The 24,053-nt window shown below is 40.7% G+C and overlaps 1 protein-coding gene across 8 annotated transcripts in view; it reads right to left on the bottom strand.

The window, feature by feature from the left end:
• Positions 1 to 24,053, bottom strand: part of Lmbr1 (limb development membrane protein 1) — a 140,162-nt gene that overhangs the window by 105,811 nt on the left and 10,298 nt on the right. For all 8 annotated transcript variants that reach the window (XR_015685617.1, XR_015685618.1, XR_015685615.1 and 5 more), the window contains 1 exon segment: positions 1,549 to 1,621. Coding sequence is in view for 2 of the 8 variants with exons in the window: in XM_087657917.1 (XP_087514043.1) it covers positions 1,549 to 1,621 (73 nt within the window). In the remaining 6 variants the exon portion in view is untranslated.

Genomic DNA, 24,053 nt, shown 5'->3' with positions numbered 1-24,053 from the left:
CCTGGAGAAAAAGTCCCGTCTCCTTATCCATATCCATTCCATCCAACCAACGAAGTCCACAGGCTTCCCCACTCCTTGGGACTGTTATATTCACCTAAAGGTCACCTAAATGTACAGCTTTCCTGTACATCACCCTTAACTTCCCCTTAAACAATAGATTCATGATTTTCACTTGCACCCTACACGCTTTTCTTCTATGTGTGTAATCTATAAAGAAATGTGACCAGGTATCTTTAAAACAACTGAGGCACTGTCTTGAATCTGCAGATCTTCACAGTTTTGACAGATTACATGATCCAAGGAACACTTCCAAACAGTCACAGATCCAGCTGATGGCTCTAAAGCAACATACTACAAGTCTGATGAATGTTAAACTGATGGTATTATATTAAAAATCTTTAATACATAGAATCTTTGATACAAGTATCATACAGCATTGACCATTATTAGCCCAACATTCACAGATAGAAAATACTATGATTAAAAAAAGCTAAGAAATGAATATCCTAGTAAGAGCACCAGTGGAAGGGGAAGCCCTGGGTCCTGCTAAGACTGAACCCCCAGTGAACTAGACTATGGGGGGAGGGCGGCAATGGGGGGAGGGTTGGGAGGGGAACACCCATAAGGAAGGGGAGGGGGGAGGGGGATGTTTGCCCGGATACTGGGAAAGGGAATAACACTCGAAATGTATATAAGAAATACTCAAGTTAATAAAAAAAAAAAAAAAAAAAAGCTAAGAATTAGCAGAAGGTAGTAAGGAATACATATAAAATACTAATCCAAAAATGTGTGAAATGATCAGCCCATTAAAAAATAAAGACTTGAAAAATACCGTGATTAACTCAGGACAAAATGAAATATACAGGATACTATACAATCAAATGCCAGTATAATTATAGGTACTCTAAATTCTATTTTGCTTTAGAGAAGGAAAACAGAGGCTGGAGAGATAGCTCAGCACTTAAGAGCACTCGATGCTCTTGCAGAGGTCTTAAGTTTGATTCCCAGCAATTACATGGAGGCCATTTTTAACTCCAGTTCATGGGGATCCAACAACCCCTTCTAGCCTCTACAGACATGAGGCATACATACAATGCAAAATACACATGCAGGCAAAACATAAACATAAAAAAAAAATAAGTAAATAAATACATCTTTCTGAACAAAAGGAAATCAGAGAGAAGGAAAGAAGGACAAGACAGTTCTGTGGTGATAAAATGAAAGGCGCTGGGATGACTGGGATCCTCAGTTAGAACCAGCCACAAAGAACCAAACGACCTCATAAACTCTGGAATTTCCCAGGTACTAACTAGCCAATGCTGTTCTTAGTTAGGCATGAGAGTTGTGATAAGCAAGGACTCTGGTCTGGTCTAGGAGGGTGACTGAGTGTAGTTGGGTTTCCTGGAGGTTATTTTTAGTATTCTTAGGACCAGGCAACTATTTACTTCAGCCACCAGCATGTTCACATGGCTGCATTGTGTGGGTGGAGCCCATATACCCCACATACCCAGCTCTGATGAAAGCTATAACAAAACTGTTTCTACTTGCCTGATTTTCTCTTGTATCTTGTAATGATGAAGTAAGAAAGGACGTAGAGAATGGCAAAAAGAAGAAAACATATCTGAAACAAAGAAATTTAACAGGTCATTTACATTTTTGTCTGTCATTTTTTTTTTTTTTTGGTTCTTTTTTTTTTCGGAGCTGGGGACCGAACCCAGGGCCTTGCGCTTCCTAGGTAAGCGCTCTACCACTGAGCTAAGTCCCCAGCCCCTTGTCTGTCATTTTTATAACCAACAAGAGATACATCTTTGGTGTTTAAAGGAAATGAAGGATTATAACTATTGAAAAGTAAAAGTTATGGAAACTTCACAAATGTAACATTTTGATAAAAAATATTAATATGTGAACTGGTCTACTTAATACTTAATATTTTGGTGAGAAAGCCCAGTACAAAGTTTCTCTTTTCATAACTTAAGAAAATGTTTTTTGGGGCGGGGAAAAAAAATGTTTTTCAAAGTCATGTGGAAGTGTAAAGAGCTAAACCATCATCAACAGTTCTAAAAATGGGTGCACACTGTCCTGAAAAGCGAGCATGTGAAGAGCTGCAGTGATGTGTGGAGAGTGTGCTGGCACCACAACCTGACAGACTCAGTCACATGGAGCTTCAGCGTAAAAGCAGCATCACAGATCAGTGTGCAGGAAAAAATAACTGCTCAGTAAATATACCACATATTAAAATTAAAATTCTTTACTCAACTGTGGTTTAAGTCTTAAAGATAAATTCCACTCACTTTGTCTAACAAAAACTGTAAGGATTACTACACGTGAGCTGAGGTTACTCCCCATGCATGGCAAAGCCCTCCCCACTGAACCAGTGAATGGAGGAAGGAGCTGATTAGAACTTACAATATATTCTCAAGGACTTTAGCACACGGTGCACTGTCCTTCACCACATCACTACATCAGCAGACCTATTAAACTCAATCTTATGAACTCTGGCATCCATTGGCCACACACCAATCCACAGTCCCCTTTCTATATACGTTCTACTTCTAGGAGCTCAACTTGTTTAGTTTTTCTATATATGCAGACTTCACTTGGCAGAATTTCCCCAGATTATCCCTTGATGCCCTACATGGCACAATTTCCTTAAGGCTGAATGGTCCACATCAGGATTTCCACATTTTCTTTACCTATTCATCTACTGGCACACACATCAGTTATCTCTCTAAACGGGCATGGTGAACCCTGAGTACAGTGTCTCTCCTAAACAATTCATTTCCTTTGAATGTGGATCCAGAATGGATATCATGTTTGCACTCTGGAGGGCATACCATAGTGCTCTGGTGCCAGTGGTGCACAAGGCTTCCTTTATTCCACATCCTCAACAGAACTCTCTCTTGTCCTTTGGAAGCAGCCATTACAACAGATATGAGGTGAATCTTCCTTTTCATTTTTCTATGACAAAGGTTGCAAGTAGATTTTCAGTTCTCTGTTGTATATTTGTAAATCTTCTTTTGAGAAATATCCACCTAAGTCCATCCATTTTTATTTGGGTCATATGTGTACACTGCACTTTATTTTTGTCAGAGCTGGGACAACAAATGGGTAAACAGGGAAGGTCAAGAAACAGGATAGCCACCAAACACCAAATGCTAAAAAAAAAAAAAAAAAAAAAAAAAAAAAAAAAAAAAAAAAGCCTCATTCAAGCTTATGGAGCACATTGAAAAACACCTTGACTTTCAAAGTACTGAAATCTAGTGAGCACTCTGAGCACAGACCTCTGAGTATGAGTTGATAGACATGTAATAAAAAAGACTTCAGACTGGGTTGGTAGTCATCCCTGTCTATAAGTCATCCGCTTAGAAAACAACACTGAAAATGGAGAGGAGGACCACAAACTGAGTGGCAACATCCTCTTCGTACATGTGGGAGACTGATGGAAGACAATCCTGACGAATGTTCTGGAAGCCAGAAGATGTTAAGGATGCTGGCTAATCCCAGCACTCAGGAAGGCAGAAGCAGGCAGACCTCTGTGAATTAAAGGCCACCTTGTCTAAAGAGTGAGTTCCAAGACAGCCAAGGCTGCACAGAGAAACCCTGTCTTGAAACAAACAAGCAAACAACATCAACAACAACAAAAACTGGCTAGTAAGAGGATGTTAGTAGAGTCACACCCTCCTCCTGAAATCCTCTGGAACACAGAAAACGATTCAACGAAAAACTAAATGCTGGTAAAGAAATGAATGTCAGGCTACATGAACAAGCAAAGAGAATAACTAAGCAGTAAAACAATAAATCCTAAGATTATAGGATGTGAGATGACTAACAGAGTCTTCCTGGGTTGATTTAGTAAGTTGTTTGTTGTGGGCTTACTACATCTAGGAACCTATTCTAACACTGGGAACACTACTGAAAGAGCAGTAACAATAAATATCAACATATAAAAGACAATTAAATTACGGTGTTTGAGAATAGTATGGGCTATTGGCAGTTGAGGCTCATCTCACCAGGTGTCATCTAAGGAAGAATGGTAGGACAAGAGGAGCAAGACAATAGTATGTCAAGGGCCTGAAGCAAGGCTCTGGCTCAAATGAAAGGGAAAAATAATAGATGAGATGTAGGGATTAATAGGAGTCCAGGACACAGAAGACTTAGTTACACACACTAGTACTTACACATGGTAACTAGCAAGTTGGCTCTGGTCCTGAAGGGGATAGGAATCCTGTAACAGTCTGTACAGAGAGGTGGCATGATCAGTCTCAGGGAAGAAAACTCACCCCAATTGCTAGGGACACACACATGCATACACACACATACATACGTACACACACACACACACACACACACACACACACACACTATACGTATGTTTGTATGTATATATGTATCAGGACAGAAACAGAGACCAGAAAAAAACTGAGAGTAAAACAGGGCAGGAGAGACATCACTCAGACCTGTAGGATGCAACATTGAGAAATGGTTTGAGTTGTGGGTGTTTTGAGAGCAGGCCTGCTAGGACTTGTAAGAATAAACACAAAAGTTCTAGTCCTGGGTCGGAGAAGATTATAAACGAAAATGGTTCAAAGGAGGAGCAGACTCTGCTGAGTTTGAACATACGCTCACAGGTGGAAAGCTGAGTAAGTAGGTCTTTATATAAATCTATACTGTTCAGAGGAAAGGCTAGACTACACACTAAAAAACAAAGAACAATCAGCAGATGACACACAATGTCCTGAGGCCGTGGTGCAGAAGCAGGCAGAGAAGGTAAGTCTGAAAACAGAGCGTAGCTCTCAGATGTTCATCATCAGGGCAGAGGCTGCCAGGCAGGCAGTCATCAAGGGCAGGGCACCTAGGGTTTGCACATCTGCTGACCTACACCAAGGAACGGAGAATTTACAACAGTGTCAAATATTGCTGACAGGCCAAGCAAGATGAGGACAGAGGATTGACAACTGGATCTGGTGCCTTGGAAGTCACTGCAACCTAGACAAGACTTGTTTTTCTGGAGTAATGGACACAAAAGCCTGGCTCAATTGGACTCCTGGAAAGCTAGAGAGAAATGCAAGCTGAGTTCTTCCTTAGTGCTATCACAAAACAAAGGAGTTGTGAAGAGGAACTCAAAGTCAAGAAGCTTTTTTAAAACTGAGAAAAATTGGGGTTGGGGATTTAGCTCAGTGGTAGAGCGCTTGCCTAGCAAGCTCAAGGCCCTGGGTTCAGTCCCCAGCTCTGAAAAAAAAGAAAAAAAAAAAAAACTGAGAAAAATTACAGAAGGAAGAATGAATAATCCAGCAGTCATTGATAACAGAAGAGGGAAATAGAGTAATGCTGAAATAACTACACAGCTGAGGGACTCATGGAAAAATCTGAGTGGATCAAGGAGCGGGAAATGAGTGATGGGGAGGGAATAGAGAGAAGAACCAGAATAAGGTGGCACAGTAACAACTGGATCAGCCAGCATGCAAGGCACTGAAACTTTAACAAGAGATGTTTTCTGAAGAGGTGGAGACAAAAGCCTGGCTGAGTAGATTCTGGGAAGAGCTAGAAAGAGTAAACCTGAAGGAGGGAAATGAGGAGAAAGAGGGCAGCTCCACGAATCTCTGCTCTCACCTCCTATGTTCTCTCCATTTGAGCACACCGGAGCCATACTACATCAGACCCTTGGAAACACTATTGTGTCTGCCTCGAAGCCAACTTTCTAAGACAGATTGTCTGAATCTCTCATCCTTTGTCTCACAACTCTTTGGACGCCATCTTGACAAAGTGTGTGTCCTGATGGCCCTTCTGCTGACACTTTCTACGCATGTACCAAGCATCACCGGAGACACTGTAACTCAGTTATTGTCTACTACCTGCTCATTATGGTGTCCTCAGTCTAAGAGAAGGGAAAGGGGAAAGGTAAGCACAGACAGGTGAGTTCAGCTGCTGGTTAAGTACGTCTGCCTAGAAACAGACATAAATTACCTCTTTAGTTACCTTCTATTCCCTGGAAATTTTTATCAATTCACCAAGTCCATATAGAATTCTGATTGTATACAGAAAGTGGAAGGAGATAACAAATAAATAAAAATAGAGAAATACCATAAAAGCAAGAGACAAATAGAGATTAAATGGTCTTTAAAGTTCCAGGCAAACCCAGACTAGAATTCCTGATACCTGAAGTCTGACAATGAGCCATCAAGCAATTTCAGCCACTTGATAACCCTAACAACACAGATACTTTCAGTTTCGCTCCCTTCTCATTAATTATCTTCTCTCCTTCTCTTTCTTCCTGCACCCCTCCAAACTGACTGTGCACCTCCCCTTCCCTCCTCGCTCCCTTCCCTTCACCCTGCCTTTCCCTCTCCCTCTCCCTTTCTCTCCAGTCAAACTCCTCAACATAAGAGTTTGTACTTCCAAAGCCTTCTGTCCTCCCATTATTTCTCCATTCTTCTAATCATTAGCCTGACCTCATACCCACCAGGTAGCTCAAAGGACCCAGGCAGAGGAGTAATGACTCAACAGCCAAACCTCAATGCAGCAACCTCCATCAGTAGTGTCTGTCCTTCTCTGATGGCTTCTCCTTCTCCTCAGTCTTTACCAGCTGTGCTCTGACTCGTGAGCTGGACACCCTTCTAGTCTCTTTCCACAAGTCTTCACAGGCTCTGTCACTTCACCAGATTTAACCATCAGCCCCAGGAAGCCCCTGACCACAGGTAGAAAAGCACTGCCTTATGAGAATGCAAAACAAGTAAGACTCATGAAGACGGGAAGAGGAGTGAGGACAAGCTCAGGCTGAAGAACAGAGGAGCAGGAGCCGGGTCAGACAGCTGGCTGCAGTGCAGGAATCAGGGATAGTTCAAGAATGGATGTTCTGGTGAAGAAGAAACTGAATAAAGCCAAAGGACTGGGAAGGACCAGGGCAAAACAGTGTCTTCTGCGTATGACAAGTCACTGCACTCATGAACTCATAGCCATTCGGGCTGCCTGAAGAAGAGCTGTGTAAGATCAAGTCAGTCAACCTGACTCCAGCATGGAATGCGGAGGGGTTCACACGCCTCTGCTTTTAGCTGAGGAACTATTGATGGTTGAAGTCTTCAGAGGAAAGGGCAGTCGGTTTTCTTTAAGGGTATGCCAAAGGGTAGAGGGTAGGGGAACCACAGTTCAGTGAATGACCTTATAATCAGAAGTATATGGGTGACACAAAATGGATTTGCTGGGGAAGAAAAGGGAAAAGAAAAAAGGAAAGGAAGGAAAGAAGGAAGGAAGGGAAGGAGGGAGGGAAACAAAGTTGGAAGCAGGTCAGGAGTCAATCTGGAGAAGTTAGGAGATGCCTGAAAGATGAATGGGATCAAAGTACATTGTATACATGTAAAAAATTCTCAAATGGAAATTTAACTAAAATAGATCTTCAACACTCCCCCAAAATAAGAATACAAGTCTTCAGCAAAAATGTTTAGGACTTTTTAAATGACCTTTAAAAGTGAAAAAATAGGAATTTCAGAAATCCCAGGGAGCTCATACAGCAGTGGAGAATAAATAATGAAAGTTAATGAACAAAAGGCCCTCTAGGAGCCAGAATGCAGAGAAGAAAAGCAAGGGGAAGTCATATAATTAGGAGTACAGGCAAGGCTACAAATTATAAAAATGTAAGTGCTCCTCAACTAGAATAAAAGCTACTTGTCATAAATATAAAAATACATCTGTAAGAGACTGGGACAGAAACCAAGGAACTGACTACAGTGTGGTTTCCCAAGGACTGCACACTGGTCTCGACATGAACACATCTTTTTCCTCAGTGAGAGCCTTACAGATAAGTGAACTGAATGCAAGCTACAATGGTGCCTTCTAACCTCCCTGCACTCCAGGAACAACAACAAACCCCCAAGAAAAAGCAGGAGTAAAAAGTGTTTCAGCAGCTTACCACGAGAGGTGAGCGGAGGACACTGAGCTCCCTCTACCGCCAGAGGAGACCAATCTTGATACCACCCCTCCCAGAGAATCCCACAGCACTTCTCAGTGACATCCAGCCTTCGGAGAAGGCAATCCAAGGCCTTGGAGCTACATGCTTTTACTCCTGATTTGAACTGAGGGACCCAATCCCCAGTAACTTGAATTTAATATGTACTGTTAAAATTTAATAATCTTAAATTCCATGTTTAACACTGAACTTAGATTCAAGCTGATACATTATAATAAAATTTTACTATTTAACTTTTTATTTAAGATCTAAAACTGAAAGATGCCAAGTTGGACCAGAAACATCTCTACCTACCCTGAGAGCTAAGACCTATTCCTGAGAGGCTCATTTGTCTGCCTCAGATTTATGTTAATATCATTAATCCAAAATATAAAGACATAAGTATGCTGAAAGGCTACAAATTAGCCACCAATTAAAAAGGTTTTAAATCATACTTCTTTGAAATTACCCCAATGACAAGGAAAAGTTAAAATCCGTATCAATAAAAGACGCAAAGAATCAAATAGTTAATTTAAGAAATATAGAAAGATGAAGCAGGCTAGGAAAATGGCTCAGTGAGTAATGCTTGTTATACAAACATGAGAACCTGAGTTCAGATCCCCAGAACACACATAAAAGCAACATACATCTGTAACCTCTGTGCACAGGTGTTGTTGTAAAAATCTAAAAAATAAAAAAATTTATTGGTGTCTTTTACCCCGCTAGGTCCACACCACAGTGCCCCAAGATATCTGCTAAATATCTTAGCGGAAACGCATTCCAACTCCACAGCGGCCGTGTCTCCTGCCACCGCACACTTTACTACACTCAAACCATCACATAAAAGAACACACAACACAATAATCTTTGACCCATTTGGTAAAATAAAATTGCCCACTTAAACATACAAAGCCCGGTAACATCCATCCCTTGAGAACATTAATAACAACCTGTAAATACACAGAGCTACCGGAATCTTTACGTAGGCCTCCCTTGTCCTGCCACAGCTTCTCTCTCTCCCTCCCGTCTCCCTTCCTTTTCGTTCCAGTCTCCTCCTCTTCCTTCAAACTTCTCTCCCACCCATCCTTCCTTCTCCTCCAATGACAGGCCTCCTTCTATCTTGTACCTGCCCCTCACCTGTATTTTACAAATTCAATGGGGAGGTTTTGGTGAAGTCGCCCGATTCCTGAGTACTTGACTCGGCAGCTATCCTTGGGGCAGTGGAATTAGCATCAAAATACAGATTACTCCAGGGCAAACCGCAACACACAGGAAGCTGAGACAAGCAGATCTAGGGGGTTTACTAGCCAGCTATTCTAACCCAAACAGTGAGCTCCATGATTTAATGTACTACTGTAGGCTAAAATTTTTCTCAATCTACTTTAATAAGGATTCAAGCTCCCTCTGGGCCCACCCACCAGAGGTAATAGAAAAGACAGGTTATTAGGATATGGGGGAAGTGGACCTTTTAGAAATAGTTCTTTGGGGTTGAGTCTAAACTTTGTTGTTTTCAGTCCAGTCCACTAGCAAATACCAAACACAAAACAGCAGCTGTAGACCAGTACACTCAGCAGACACCACATACAAGTCAGGAAGGGAAATTCAATCCAGAAGAAACCACAAGGCTTGCCAACCATCCTGAGTCCATCCTGGAAATAGCAAGAAGCCACAGGAACTCCATGAGAAATTCTATGAATTCACCACAAATAAAGCTCAACAATGCAATGCAAAGGGAACCAATACATGAGAGCTCTCAGCGAAGAATGAAGAATAGCAAGGCAAAGCAAAAAGTGAACCAATGCTCCAATTCCCACTGTCTCTGGAGTCATAGTTATATTCTTTCTAAACATTATGTGTCCTTTCATGTGTCTCCTTCACCAAAACATCCTTTCAGCAAAACATCATTTGACATAACTGACTTTCCAAAGAAACCAGAAGTTTCCACTTCACACCATACACATACAATTCACATCATTCATCCTTCCACTTTGCACCTGTACTTGGAGAAGAGCCTCTGCTCTGAATCCCAACCCATTCAGCCAACACCACAGTTGCAGCACAACTCTGCAGGGGTCATGATTCATCCAGGATCACAGGATCACAGACTCAGAGGCACACAGGAGGGAAAGGCTCCAGTCAGAAACAGCAAGGTCAGTTAACACCAGGGATAACCAGAGGGCGAGAAGCACACACAAGAACATGAGCAGCAGAAACCAATACTGGTTGACAACAACAAAATCTAGTTCTCCCACCACAGAAGCCCTTGATAGACAAACATATATAAAGCAAGATTCAGATCTAAAAATCATATCTCATGAAGATGATAGAGGACCTTAGGAAGGACATAAATAACTCACTTAAGGAAATACAGGATGACACAGGTAAACAAGTAGAAGCCCTTAAAATGGAAACACATAAATCCCTTAAAGAAATACAGGAAAACATAAACAGGTGAAGAAAATGAACAAAACCGTCCAGGATCTAAAAATGGAGATAGAAACATTAAAGAAAACACAAAGGGAGACAGCCCTGGAGATGGAAAACCTAGGAAAGAGAGCAGGAGTCTCAGATGCAAGCATCACCAACAGAATAAAAGAAAGAGTCTCAGATGTAGAAGATACCATAGAAGACATCTACACACAGTCAATGAAAGTACAAAAAGCAAAAAACTCCTAACTCAAAATATTCAAGTAATCCAGGACACAATGAAAATACCAAACATAGGAGTAATAGTTATAGAAAAAATGAAGCTTCCCAACTCGAAGGGCCAGCAAACATCTTCAACAAAATTATAGAAGAAAACTTCCCTAACCTAAAGAAAGAAATGCCCATAAACATACAAGAAGCCTACAGAACACCTAACAGATGGGACCAGAAAAGAAATTCCTCCTGTCACGTAATAATTAAAACACCAAATGCACAGAACAAAGAAAGACTATTGAAAGCAGTAAGGGAAAAAGGTCAAGTAACATATAAAGGCAGACCTATCAGAATTACACCAGACTTCTCAACAGAGACTCCAAAAGCCAGAAGATCTTCAGTAGATGCCATACAGACCCTAAGAGAACACAAATGCCAGCCCAGAGGACTATATCCAGAAAAACCCTCAATTACCATAGATGGAGAAACCAATATATTCCAAGACAAAACCAAACTTACACAATATCTTTCCACAAATCCAACCTTACAAAGGATAATAGATGGAAAACTCCAACACAAGGAGGAAAAACTACACCCTAAAAAAAGCAAGGAGGTAATATTCTTTTAACAAACCCAAAAGAGGATACCCATACAAACACAATTCCACCTCTAACAACAAAAATAACAGGAAGCAACAATTATTGATCCCTAATATCTCTCAACATCAATAGAATCAATTCCCCCATAAAAAGACATAGGCTAACAGACTGAATATGGAAACAGGACCCAGCATTTTGCTGCATACAGGAAGCACACCTCAGTGACAAAGACAGACACTATGTTAAAATAAAAGACTGGAAAAACATTTTCCAAGCAAATGGTCCCAAGAAACAACCTGGAATAGGCATTATAATATCCAATAGACTTTCAACCAAAAGTTATCAAAAAAAGATAGGGAAGAACACTACATCAAAGGAAAAATCTATCAAGAAGAACACTCAATTCTCAACATTTATGCCCCAAATGCAAGGGCACCCACATTTGTAAAAGAAACATTACGGAAGGTCAAAGCACACAATAATAGTAGATTTCAACACCCCACTCATGGACATATCATGGAAACAGAAACTAAACACAGACACAGTGAAACTAAAAGAACTAAATGGGTTTAACAGATACCTACAGAATATGTCATCACAAAACAAATAAATATACCTTTTTCTCAACACCTCACAGTACCTTCTCAAAATTCAACTATATAATCAGACACAAAGCAAACCTCAACAGATACAAGAACATTGAATTAATCCCATGTATTCTATTGGACCGTCACAGATGAAGGCTGATCTTCAATAACAGCAAAAACAACAGAGGGGTTGGGGATTTAGCTCAGTGGTAGACCACTTGCCTAGCAAACGCAAGGCCCTGGGTTCGGTCCCCAGCTCCAAAAAAAAAAAAGAATTTAAAAAAAAAAAAAAAAACACAAAGCCCACATATACATGGAAGCTGAACAACTAGCTACTCACCGATAACTTGGTCAGAAAAGAAAGAAAGAAATTAAAGACTTTTTAGAATTTAATGAAAACGAAGCACAACATATCCAAACTTATGGGACACAATAAAGCAGTGCTAAGAAGAAAACTCATAGCCCTGAGGGCCTCTATAAAGAAATTGGAGAGATCATACACTAGCAGCATAACAGCACATCTGAAAGCAAATGCATCCAAGAGGAGTAGACAGCAGGAAATAAACAAATTCAGGGCTGAAATCAACCAAGTAGAAACAAAAAGAACTATACAAAGAATCAGAAAAACTAGGAGCTGGATCTTTGAGAAAATCAACAAGACAGATAAACCCTTAGCCACACTAACTAGAGGGTACAGAGCTAGTATCCAAATTAACAAAATCAGGAATGAAAAGGTAGACATAACAACACAAACTGAGGAAATTCAAAAAATGAGATACTACTATATAAGTCCACATTCAACAAAACTTGAAAATATCAATGAAATGAATGATTTTCTAGGCAGATACCAAGTACCAAAGTTAAATCAGGATGAGATAACCATTTTAAGAGTCCCTTAACTCCTAAGGAAATAGAAGCAGTCATTAAAAGTCTCCCAGGGACAGATGGTTTTAGTGCAGAATTGTATCACACCTTCAAAGAAGACCTAATACCAAAAGTCTTTAAACTATTCCACAAAATAGAAACAGAGGGAACACTACCTAGTTCATTCTATGAATCCACAGTTACACTGATACCTAAACCACAAAAAGACCCAGCAGAAAAAGAGAAGTTCAGACCAATTTCCCTTATGAATATCAATGCAAAAATTCTCAATAAAATTTTCAAAAACTCAACACAAGAACACATCAAAACAATCATTCACCATGATGAAGTAGGCTTCATCCCAGGGATGCAGGGATGGTTCAATGTAATCCACTATATAAACAAACTCAAAGAACAAAACCAAACGATCACCTCATTAGATGATGAAAAAGCATTTGGCAAAATATAACACCACTTCATGTTAAAAGTATTGGAGAGATCAGGAATTCAAGGTCCATAGTTAAATATAGTAAAAGCAATATACAGCAAACAAATAGCCAACATCAAAATAAACAGAGGGAAACTCAAAGCAATCCCATTAAAATCAGGGACTAGGCAAGACTGCCCACTGTCTCCCTACCTATTCAATATAGTATTTGAAGTTCTAGCCAGAGCAATTAGACAACAAAAGGAAATCAGAGGGATAGAAATTGGGAAGAAGTCAAGATATCACTATTTGCAGATGATAGGATAGTATACATAAGCAATCCCAAAAATTCTACTAGAGAGCTCCTATAGCTGATAAACAACCAGCAAAGTGGCTGGATATAAAATTAACTCAAACAAATCAGTAGCCATCCTCTACTCAAAGGACAAATGGGCTAAGAAAGAAATTAGGGAGACAACATCCTTCACAAAAGTCACAAATAATATAAAATATCTTGGTGTGACTCTAACCAAGCAAGTGAAATATCTGTATGACAAAACTTCAAGTCCCTGAAGAAAAAAATTGAAGACGACTTCAGAAGATGGAAAGATCTCCCATGCTCATGGATTGGCAGAATTAATATAGTAAAAATGGCCATTTTGCCAAAAGCAATCTACAGATTCAATCAAAATTCCAACTCAATTCTTCACAGAGATAGAAAGTGCAATTCTCAAATTCATCTGGAATAGCAAAAACCCAGAATAGCAAAACAATGCTCAACAATAAAAGAACTTCTGGGGGAATCACCATCCCTGACCTCAAGCAGTATTACAGAGCAATAGTGATAAAAACTGCATGCTATTGGTACAGAGACAGACAGGTAGATCATTGGAATAGAATTGAAGACCCAGAAATGATCCCACACACCTATGTCACTTGATCTTTGACAAAGGAGCTAAAACCATCCAGTGGAAAAAAGATAGCATTTTCAACAAATGGTGCTGGTTCAACTGGAGATCAGAATGTAGAAGAATGCAAATTGATCCATTCTTATCTCCTTGCACAAAGCTGAAGTCTAAGTGGATCAAGGACCTCCACACAAAACCAGATACGCTGAATCTAATAGATGAAAAAGTGCGGAAGTGCCTTCACACATGAACACAGTAGAAAATTTCCTAAACAGAACACAAATGGCTTATGTGCTAAGATCAAAAATTGGCAAAAGGGATCTCATAAAACTGAAAAGCTTCTGTAAGGCAAAAGACACTGTCAACAGAACAAAATAGCCACCAACAGATTGGGAAAGGATTTTTACCAACCCTACATCAGATAGAGGGCTAATATCCAATATATACAAAGAACTCTAGAAGTTAGACTCCAGAAAACCAAATAACCCTATTTAAAAACGGGGTATGAAGATGAACAGAGAATTCTCAATTGAGGAATCTTGCATGGCTGAAAAGCGCTTAAAGAAATGTTCAACATCCTTAGTCACCAGGCAAATGCAAATCAAAATGACCCTGAAATTCTACCTCACACCAGTCAGAATGGCTAAGTTCAAAAACTCAGGTGACAGCAGGTGCTAGTGAGGATGTGGAGAAAGAACACTCCTCCATTGTTGGTAGAATTGCAAGCTGGTACAACCACTCTGGAAATCAGTCTGGTAGTTCCTGAGAAAATTGAAATAGTTCTACCTGAAGACCCAGCTATATCACTACTGAGCATATACCCAAAAGATGCCCCAACATATGACAAGGACACATGCTCCACTATGCTCATAGCAGCTTTATTTATAATAGGCAGAAGCTAGAAGCAATACAGAAAATGTGGTACATCTACACTGTGGAGTACTACTCAGAATCATCTCATGAAGTTCGCAGGCATGTGGATGTAACTAGAGAATATCATCCTGAATGAGGTAACCCAGACACAAAAGCACTCACAAGGTATGTACTCATAGATAAGTGGATATTAATCCAAAAAACTCACAATGACCAGGATACAACCCACAGACCATATGGAGCTTAGGAGGAAGGAAGACCAGGGCATGGATGCCTCAGTCTTGAATTGAGGGGGAACCTGATGATAGTGGGAGGTGGATGGAGGCAGGGACCTGGAGGGAGAGAAGGGAGGAGGAAATAGAAGGGCCAATGTCAGGTACTGGAGGGGACAGGAGAGAGGTACAGAGGGTCAGGCAATCGAATAAAAATATGTAGCTGAGAGGGTGTGGAAATGGGGATAGCCACTGGGGAGTCCCAGGTGCCAGGGAAATGAGAGCCTCTCAGGACCCAACCAAATGATTTTAGCAGAGAAGGAGAGATAGGCACAGGGCCCGGACGAGGGATGGGGTCACACACCTATCTCAAAGGTTTTAACCCAGAAATATTCCTGTCCAAAGGAAGAGCAGGAACAAAAAAATGGAGCAGAGACTGAAGGTAGGGCCATCTGGGGACTTGGGATTCATCCTGTTTGCAGACACCACCAAACCCAACACTGTTGCCATTGCCAAGAAGCACTTGCTGCTCCTTGTTCAGCAGCAACTGACCAATGCAGATATGGATGCTTGGAGCCAACCATCAGACTGAGTTCAGGGACCCTCATGGGGGAGCTAGCAGAAGAACTAGAGGAGCTGAGGTGCATTGTACCCCATAAGAAGAACATCATCAGCTGGCTGGACCACCCAGTGCTCCCAGGGACTAAACCACCAACCAAGGAGTGTACAGGGAGGGAACTATGGCTCCAGATACATATGTAGCAGAGGATGGCCTTGTCTGACATCAACAGTAAGGGAGGTCCTTGATCCTGTGGAAGTCTGATGCCCCAGTGAAGGGAGATGCTGGAGGGTGAGGTGGAATAGGGTGGATGGGTGAGGGAGCACCCTCAGAGAGGCAAAGGGGAAGGAGGAGAGAGAGGTTGTGAGAGGAGAGAGAGGTTGTGGGATGAGGGGCTTGTGGAGGGGTAACCAGGAAGTAGAATGTCATTTGAGATGTAAACAAATGGAATGATTAATTAAAAAAATTCACACCATACACATACCATATACATACAATTCCACTTCAACACACAAGATCGTAAAGATAAATATACAAATGTTTCTCTACTGTAGCCCTGGTTATCCTGTAACTTGTTCTACCAGCAAGGCAGGCCTTGAACCCAGAAATCCACTGCCTCTGCCTCCTGAGTGCTGGGACTGAGTTTCAATCTTTATTCCCAGATAAAACTAGAGTCAGGTTAAAATATATGATGAAAATTAAAAGATAAAAATAAGACCCTTACAACAAAGTAGACCCTTAAATTATTCCATAAGATAGAAAGGGAAAAGACACATCCAAAGAAGAATGGTGCCCTTCTTTTGAGACCCCTTTACTCTTTTATCCTTCATGACTTTAAAGCCAGAACCACATGGCCAATGCTGCTAAGTTCTGTCCCCTGCTTAGGATGAAAGCTGGCCCTTCTCTGAATTATATTTGCACAATTTTTCCTTTGTTGCTTCTTTCTAAGACCAGATAACTCCATAGACCTGTCCCTTTTAGAAGTTGCAGGATTAGCTGGATAAGGTCTCACAATGTACCACTCTCTTTATTCCATTTCTCCTCTTTCGGCACAAACCTTTACTCCAACATTAAATTTCTCCTCAAACTATATGTTTTGTATTTCTTTTTGCACTGCTTGCTCTTTTTCATTGCAGGCCTGTTCAAGATGATCACTAATAACCATGTAGCAGAGTCAATATTATGCTGTCTTGAAATCTCTGCCAATGAAATTAAGTCCAAAGCTTTTCTACTTACATTCTTTACCAAAAAGCATGAGTTGTCTCTTGCCCAGTTGCTAAAATTGTTCTCCTATGAAACCTCTTGAGCTGGGATTCCATTGCTCTCATCAATTATGTCTTCTAAGCTCCTACTATGATAGTCCATTACAGCATTCAACTACTTTCCTAGTCCAAAGTACCAAAGTCTTGCATATTTCTCCCCAAAACAGTATGGTCAGCACTATCACAGCATTAGTTCACTCCCTGGTACCAACTTCTGTCTTAGTTTTCTATTGCTGTGAAGAGGAACCATGACTTCAATAAGGCAGCTTCTAGAAGAAACTGTTTATTGGGAGTTACAGTTTCAGATGGTGAGTCAGATGGTTATGGAAGGATATGTAGCAGCATTCATGCATAAGGCTCCAACAGTAGCTGAAAGCTTACATCCTGATCCACAAATACAAGGCAGAGAGGGGGGGGGGGGGAGAGAGAGAGAGAGAGAGAGAGAGAGAGAGAGAGAGAGAGAGAGAGAGAGAAAGAGGAGAGAGAAGAGACAGAGACAGAGAGCAAGCTAACTGGGACCAGCATGGGCTTCTGAAACCTCAAAGTACTCCACAGTAACACATCTGCTCCAATAAGACTCCTACTCCTTCCCAAACAATTCCACATACTAAGTACCAAGTATTCAAATATGTATATGACATCCACTGTCGTTCAAACTACCACAACAATTAATAAAAAAGAGGCCATAAATGTAAAAGAGAACAAGAAAAAGTAAATTGGAAGAGGAGTAAGGAGTAAGTGATATAAAAATAGATAAGAACAAATGTAACCAGGGGTTGGGGATTTAGCTCAGTGGTAGAGCGCTTGCCTAGCAAGCACAAGGCCCTGGGTTCGGTCCCTAGCTCTGAAAAAAAAAAAAAAAAAAAGAAAAAGAAAAAGAAAAAGAACAAATGTAACCAAAAGCACTAAGATATCTACAATGAAAACTATATAGCACTCAAAAACCTGAAGAAGACAATAGCAGATAAAAAGTCTTCCAATGTTCATGGTCTGAGAGAATTAATACTAATAAGATGGCATACTACCAATGCAATCTACAAATCTAATGCACCTAAACAAAATACTAACATTTTCTTCAAAACTATAAAAAGCAACCAAAGCATTATGTGGAGTCATAAAGACCCCTAATATCTAAAACAATCCTGAGTTTAAAAAAGAAAAGTATGATTGGGGATACCACAATTCTTGACTTCAAAATACAATAATGCACCATACTAACAAAATCAGCATGTATACAGAATAAAAGCAAATATGCAAAGCAATGAATAATGGACCAAGAAATAAACTGTGCATCTACAGCTATATTGTGCTTAACAAATGTTCCAAAAATAGACAGTGAAAAAAAAGACATAGTCTTACAAAAATAGTACTGGGAAACTAAATATCCACATGTAAAAGGTTGAAACTAGATCTCTATCTTTCACCCTACACAAACATCAACTGTGAAATAAATCAAAGATCTTAATGTAAGACTTAAAACTACTAGAGGGAAGCACAGAGGAACCACTACTTGGTAGGACTCCAATAGCTCAAGAAATAAAAGCAAGAACTGACAGACAAAATTACAGCAAATAAAAGGCTTCTGAAGAGCAAACAAAACTACAATGTCAAGTGTCATCCCACAGAGTTAGAGAAAATCTTTGTCAGCTATTAATCTAAAAGAGAATAACCAAAATATTTTAACTCCAATTTTAACAGCAAAAGAACAAATAATCCAATCAATAAATGACACATGCTCTAATCAGATGGAGGCAGGCAACGAAAAACAAATGGCTAATGTTCAACACCCCTATCTATCAGAGAATGGAAACCAAGATTCCACTCATCCAAATGGTTCTTATCCAAAATGTTGCTGAAGATGTGGACAAAAAGGAACCTTTATATACATCGGCAGGTATATGAATCAGTACAGCCTGCATAGAAATGGAGATTCAAAAAAAAAAACAAAAAAACTACAAACAGACTTGTACATACAACTCCTGCACAAGAACTGCATTCCTGTGTCCATCATAGCACTATTCCCAATAGCCTATTGACACAATCGTGTTGGAGATTGGGTCTAATGCTTTGATTTAATCAGAAGTTGGAAATCCTGTCCCCAGTTGGGTTTTGATGTAGCAATGACACAATAGCCAGTGGCTGAGAGAAGAGAAAGAGACGGACTTCTAGATTCCTGCAGGCTAGAAGACAGGAGGGAAGAGGAGATACGGAATTGAGAGAGATCACATTTAAAGCTGCACAAGGAAGATCATTCAAAACGTAGCTGGGGAGGGAAAGTGGTCCTGGTAGGGCAGCCCAGAAGCACCTTGGACAGCATAAACCAATGGGCCTCACAGGGCATCAAAGTTAAAGGTAGATTTAGAAGACGTTGAGCCAGTAGTACTGGAGGGAAAAATTCGCTCGCCAAGGAAGGACTGGAACTACCTAGCCTTTGAACCTTAGAATACCCAAGCATTTCAAACATCAACTAACGTGTGTGTGTGTGTGTGTGTGTGTGTGTCTTTCATTCCCAGATCCAAAGAACTCCTGGGTGGGTGGCTGTATGCCAAAAGGAAGTAGCTAAAATTATTGCTACACAATAGTCTATTGGCAGATATCTGACTGAACCAAAAAAATATGGTACATATAAACAGTGGAGAATTAATCAGCTGTAAAGGAAGATGATGCTTAACATGTAAATGGAGATGGATGGAAAGGAAGAACTCAGATTAAGTGAAGACAAACAAAAAAGAGAAGCATGCCATGTTTTGTTTCCTAGGTAGAAACTGATTTGATTAAAAACCTAAAGTAGAAGATGAAATATAAAAGGAAGGGTAAAAGGACCAAGAGGTATCTAAGAAAAGAGGAGCACAAAAGGGAGAAGAAAGTGGACACAATCAAATGAGGATATATGAATACATAGAAATGTCACAGTAAAATCCAATCATTGGTTTAATTAATGTGCATAATTTAACCCAAGAATGTTGGCATTCACCTATATTCTCAGCACCTGAGAAATGGAAGTAGGAGGACCAGGAGTTCAAGTTCACCTTCTATAATACAATGAGAGTTCAAGGCTAACCTAGTCTATATGAGACCCTATCTTTCACAAAAAAAAAAAAAAAAGACCCACTAGAGTACTTTATTTAAAATGGAAGTAACCCAGAAGGAAGAAATAACTATGATGTATCATCATGTACTAAAAAAAGCATAGAACCAAAACACTCATATACATAAAATAAATTATTTTTAATTAATAAATCATTTCTAAATTATCAACTTTATTTTAAAGGATAAATAAAACACTACTTTAGCTAAGAGACATTAATTCATCATGAATGAAAAAGTAAACTAGAAACATAAGAGAAAGTATGAATTTTAAAACAACCTAAGATTAGAGGTCTTCCTCAATTGCTAAAGAATGCCTATCTACAAAGTATCAAAAACTAACACACTTAATGACGAGAAATGCAAAGTTTCTCTAAGACCTACAACAAGGCAAGGGCACCCTTTCTCATTCTTCCGTGCATTTCTAGGAATCCTACTTAGTGCAAGAAAACAAGAAAAAGGACATAAGTTAATAAGTAAAACTGCCTTTATACACTGGTAACTATATTATCTAATTGAAAAAAATCTGAAGACTACACAGAAAGCCCTAGGACTTAACATGTGAGTAGAGCAAGAGTGAATATGGTCACAAGGTTAATATGCTGAAGTTGGTCACTTTCCTATATGCTAGCAATAGAAAAGTGAAATTTTTGTTTTGGTTTGGCCTCAGTTTTTATGTCAGGATTTTGTTTATGTTTGTTTGCTTTTTGTTTTGACACAGGGTATCACTATACAGCGCTAACAGGCCTGAAGCTCACTACATAGACCAGAGTAGCCCTAAAATGACATAGCTCTTCCTGTAACTACTTGTGGAGATGCTGGAATTAAAAGTATTTGCCAGGGTCCAGACTGTACCCGGAACTGAACTGAACCAGTCACAGTTCTCTGTACCCAAATCTGGTGGGGAGAGAGCTGGACCTTCAGAAGTGTAGACACTCCTGAGAACTCAGAGGAGACTCCTCTCTGCCCACATTCCCGACCCAAGAAGAAATCGCCTAATGCCATCTGTGCCCTCTGGGCACAGGGACATAGGAGCACTCAGGGACAGGACTGTTGAGGTTTCTGCCTGGGTCGAGAGCTGAAAGCGAGTCACCAGGTGCACCTGCATACCAGAGAGCAGACTCTCTGTTCCCAGATGCAGCTGAAAGAAAACATGTCTATAGGAGTGGTGACACACAGGCCTGCAGGAGGGTCAAGCCACTGTCAGAAACAGCAAAACAAGCTAACACCAGGGACAACCTGATGGCAAGAGGCAAATGCAGGAACCTAATGAACAGAAACCAAGATTACTTGGCATCATCAGAGCCCAGCTCTCCCAACAAAGCAGATACCAGAAATTCAAACACACTGGAAAAGATTTAGATATAAAAATCACATTTTATGATGATGATGAAGGACTTTAAGAAGGACATAAATAATTCCCTTAAAGAAATACAGGACGAGGGTTGGGGATTTAGCTCAGTGGTAGAGCGCTTGCCTACAAGCGGAAGGCCCTGGGTTCGGTCCCCAGCTCCGAAAAAAAAAAAAAAAAGAAAAAAAGAAATACAGGACGACACAAGTAAACAAATAGAAGCCCTTGAAGAGGAAAACAAACAAACAAAAAAATTCCTTAAATAATTACAGGAAAAAACAACCAAACAGGTGAAGTAATTGAACAAAACCATCCAAGACTTAAAAATGGAAATAGAAACAATGAAGAAAGAACAAAGGGAGACAACTCTGGAGATAGAAAACCTAGGAAAGAAATCAGGAGTCATAGACGCAAGCATCACTAACAGAATACAAGAGATAGAAGAGAGAAAGTCAGGAGTAAACGATACAATAGAAAACATCGACGCCGGGACCTGAATAGACTGGATCAACATTCTCTGCACCCAAATCCCGTGGGAGGGAATGCTAAACCTTCAGAGGGTCAGACATGCCTGGGAAGCCAGAAGAGACTACATTCTGCCCACGTTTCTGACACCAGAGGAAAACACCTAACGCCATCTGGGAACCCAGTGCAGGGAGGGGTGGAGGCAGCCAGGCCCTCCTGGTTGCCGCCCTCACGGAGAGCTCAACAACAGCCCCCCACAAGCAACTTGAGCCTCGGGACCACAGGTAAGACCAATTTTTGTGCTCCAAGCGACCTGCCTGGTAGACTCAGGACACACAGAGGCAAAATTCCTCTGGGACCAGACACTTCTGGTTTCTAGCTGGAGCCCCAACCTCGCTGATCCCGGCCCACAGCTCACTGCTCCCAAACCCCTTGGGAGAGAGAGCTCACCACCCAGACAGGTGGGCACTCCTGAGACTGCAGAGTGGGAGAGACCACCAATACTGCCCACCCCTGCCCACATTCCTGGCCCAAGAGGTAACTGTATATGGCCTCTGGGAACCGGAAGATGGGGCACTTGAGTGGCAGGTCCCCTGCACTCCACTCAGCGCTGGGAACTGAAGGGACTGGATCAACAGTTCTCTGCACCCAAATCCCATGGGAGGGAGAGCTAAACCTTCAGAGGGGCAGACACATCTGGGAAGCCAGAAGAGACTGCACTCTGCCCACATTTCTGACTCTAGAGGAAAACACCTAACACCATATGGGACCCCAGTGCATGGGGGTTTAGGGAAAAGGCAGCGCAGGCCCTCCTGGTTGCCGGCCTCAAGGAAAACTCAAAAGCAGCCTCCACAAGCCCCCACAGCCACGGGACCACAGGTAAGACCAACTTTTCTGCTCCAAGCGACCTGCCTGGTGGACTCAGGACACACGTCCACAGGAACAGCTGAAGACCAGTAGACAGGAAAGACTACACGCCCAAAAGCAGAACACTTTGTTCCCACAACTGGCTGAAAGAAAAGAGGAAAACACGTGTACAGCACTCCTGACACACAGACTTATACGACAGTCTAGCCACTGTCAGAAATAGCAGAACAAGACAACATGAGAGACAACCATCCTAATGGCGAGAGGCAAGTGCAAGAACCCAAGCAACAGAAACCAAGACTATATGGCATCATCTGAGCCCAATTCTCCCACCAAAGCAAACACTGAATATCCAAACACACCAGAAAAGCAAGATCTAGATTTAAAATCACATTTGATCATGATGCTGGAAGACTTCAAGAAAGACATGAAGAACTCCCTTAGAGAAATGCAGGAGACCAACAATAAAAAAGTAGAAGCCTACAGAGAGGAATTACAAAAATCCCTGAAAGAATTCCAGGAAAACACAATCAAACAGGTGAAGGAATTAAAAATGGTAATAGAAGCAATAAAAAAAGCACAAAGGTAAACAATCCTGGATACAGAAAACCAAAGGAAGAGACAAGGAGCCGCAGATACAAGCATCACCAACAGAATACAAGAGATAGAAGAGAGAATCTCAGGAGCATAAGATTCCATAGAAATCATCGACACAACGGTCAAAGATAATGTAAAACGGAAAAAACTACTGGTCCAAAACATACTGGAAATCCAGGACTCAATGAGAAGATCAAATCTAAGGATAATAGTTATAGAAGAGAATGAATACTCCCAGCTCAAAGGACCAGTAATATCTTCAACGAAATCATAGAGGAAAATTTCCCTAACCTAAAGAAAGAGGTGCCCATAAACATACAAGAAGCCTACAGAACTCCAAATAGATTGGACCAGAAAAGAAACACCTCCTGTCACATAATAGTCAAAACACCAAATGCACAAAACAAAGAAAGAATATTAAAAGCAGTAAGGGAAAAAGGTCAAGTAACATATAAAGGCAGACCTATCAGAATCACACCAGACTTCTCACCAGAGACTATGAAAGCCAGAATATCCTGGACAGATGTCATACAGACCCTAAGAGAACACAAATGCCAGCCCAGGTTACTGTATCCAGCAAAACTCTCAATTAACATAGATGGAGAAACCAAGGTATTCCACAACAAAACCAAATTTACACAATATCTTTCTAAAAATCCAGCACTACAAAAGATAATAAATGGTAAAACCCAACATAAGAAGGCAAGCAACACCCTAGAAAAAAGCAATAAACTAATCGTCTTGGCAACAAAACAAAGAGAAGAAAAGCACACAAACATGATCTCACATCCAAATATGAATATAACCAGAAGCAAT

Source organism: Rattus norvegicus, chromosome 4 (genome assembly GCF_021556685.1).
Source record: "Rattus norvegicus strain SHRSP/BbbUtx chromosome 4, alternate assembly SHRSP_T2T, whole genome shotgun sequence".
In the NCBI taxonomy this organism is placed as follows: domain Eukaryota; kingdom Metazoa; phylum Chordata; class Mammalia; order Rodentia; family Muridae; genus Rattus; species Rattus norvegicus.
This window is presented reverse-complemented; position numbering and strand designations above follow the sequence as displayed.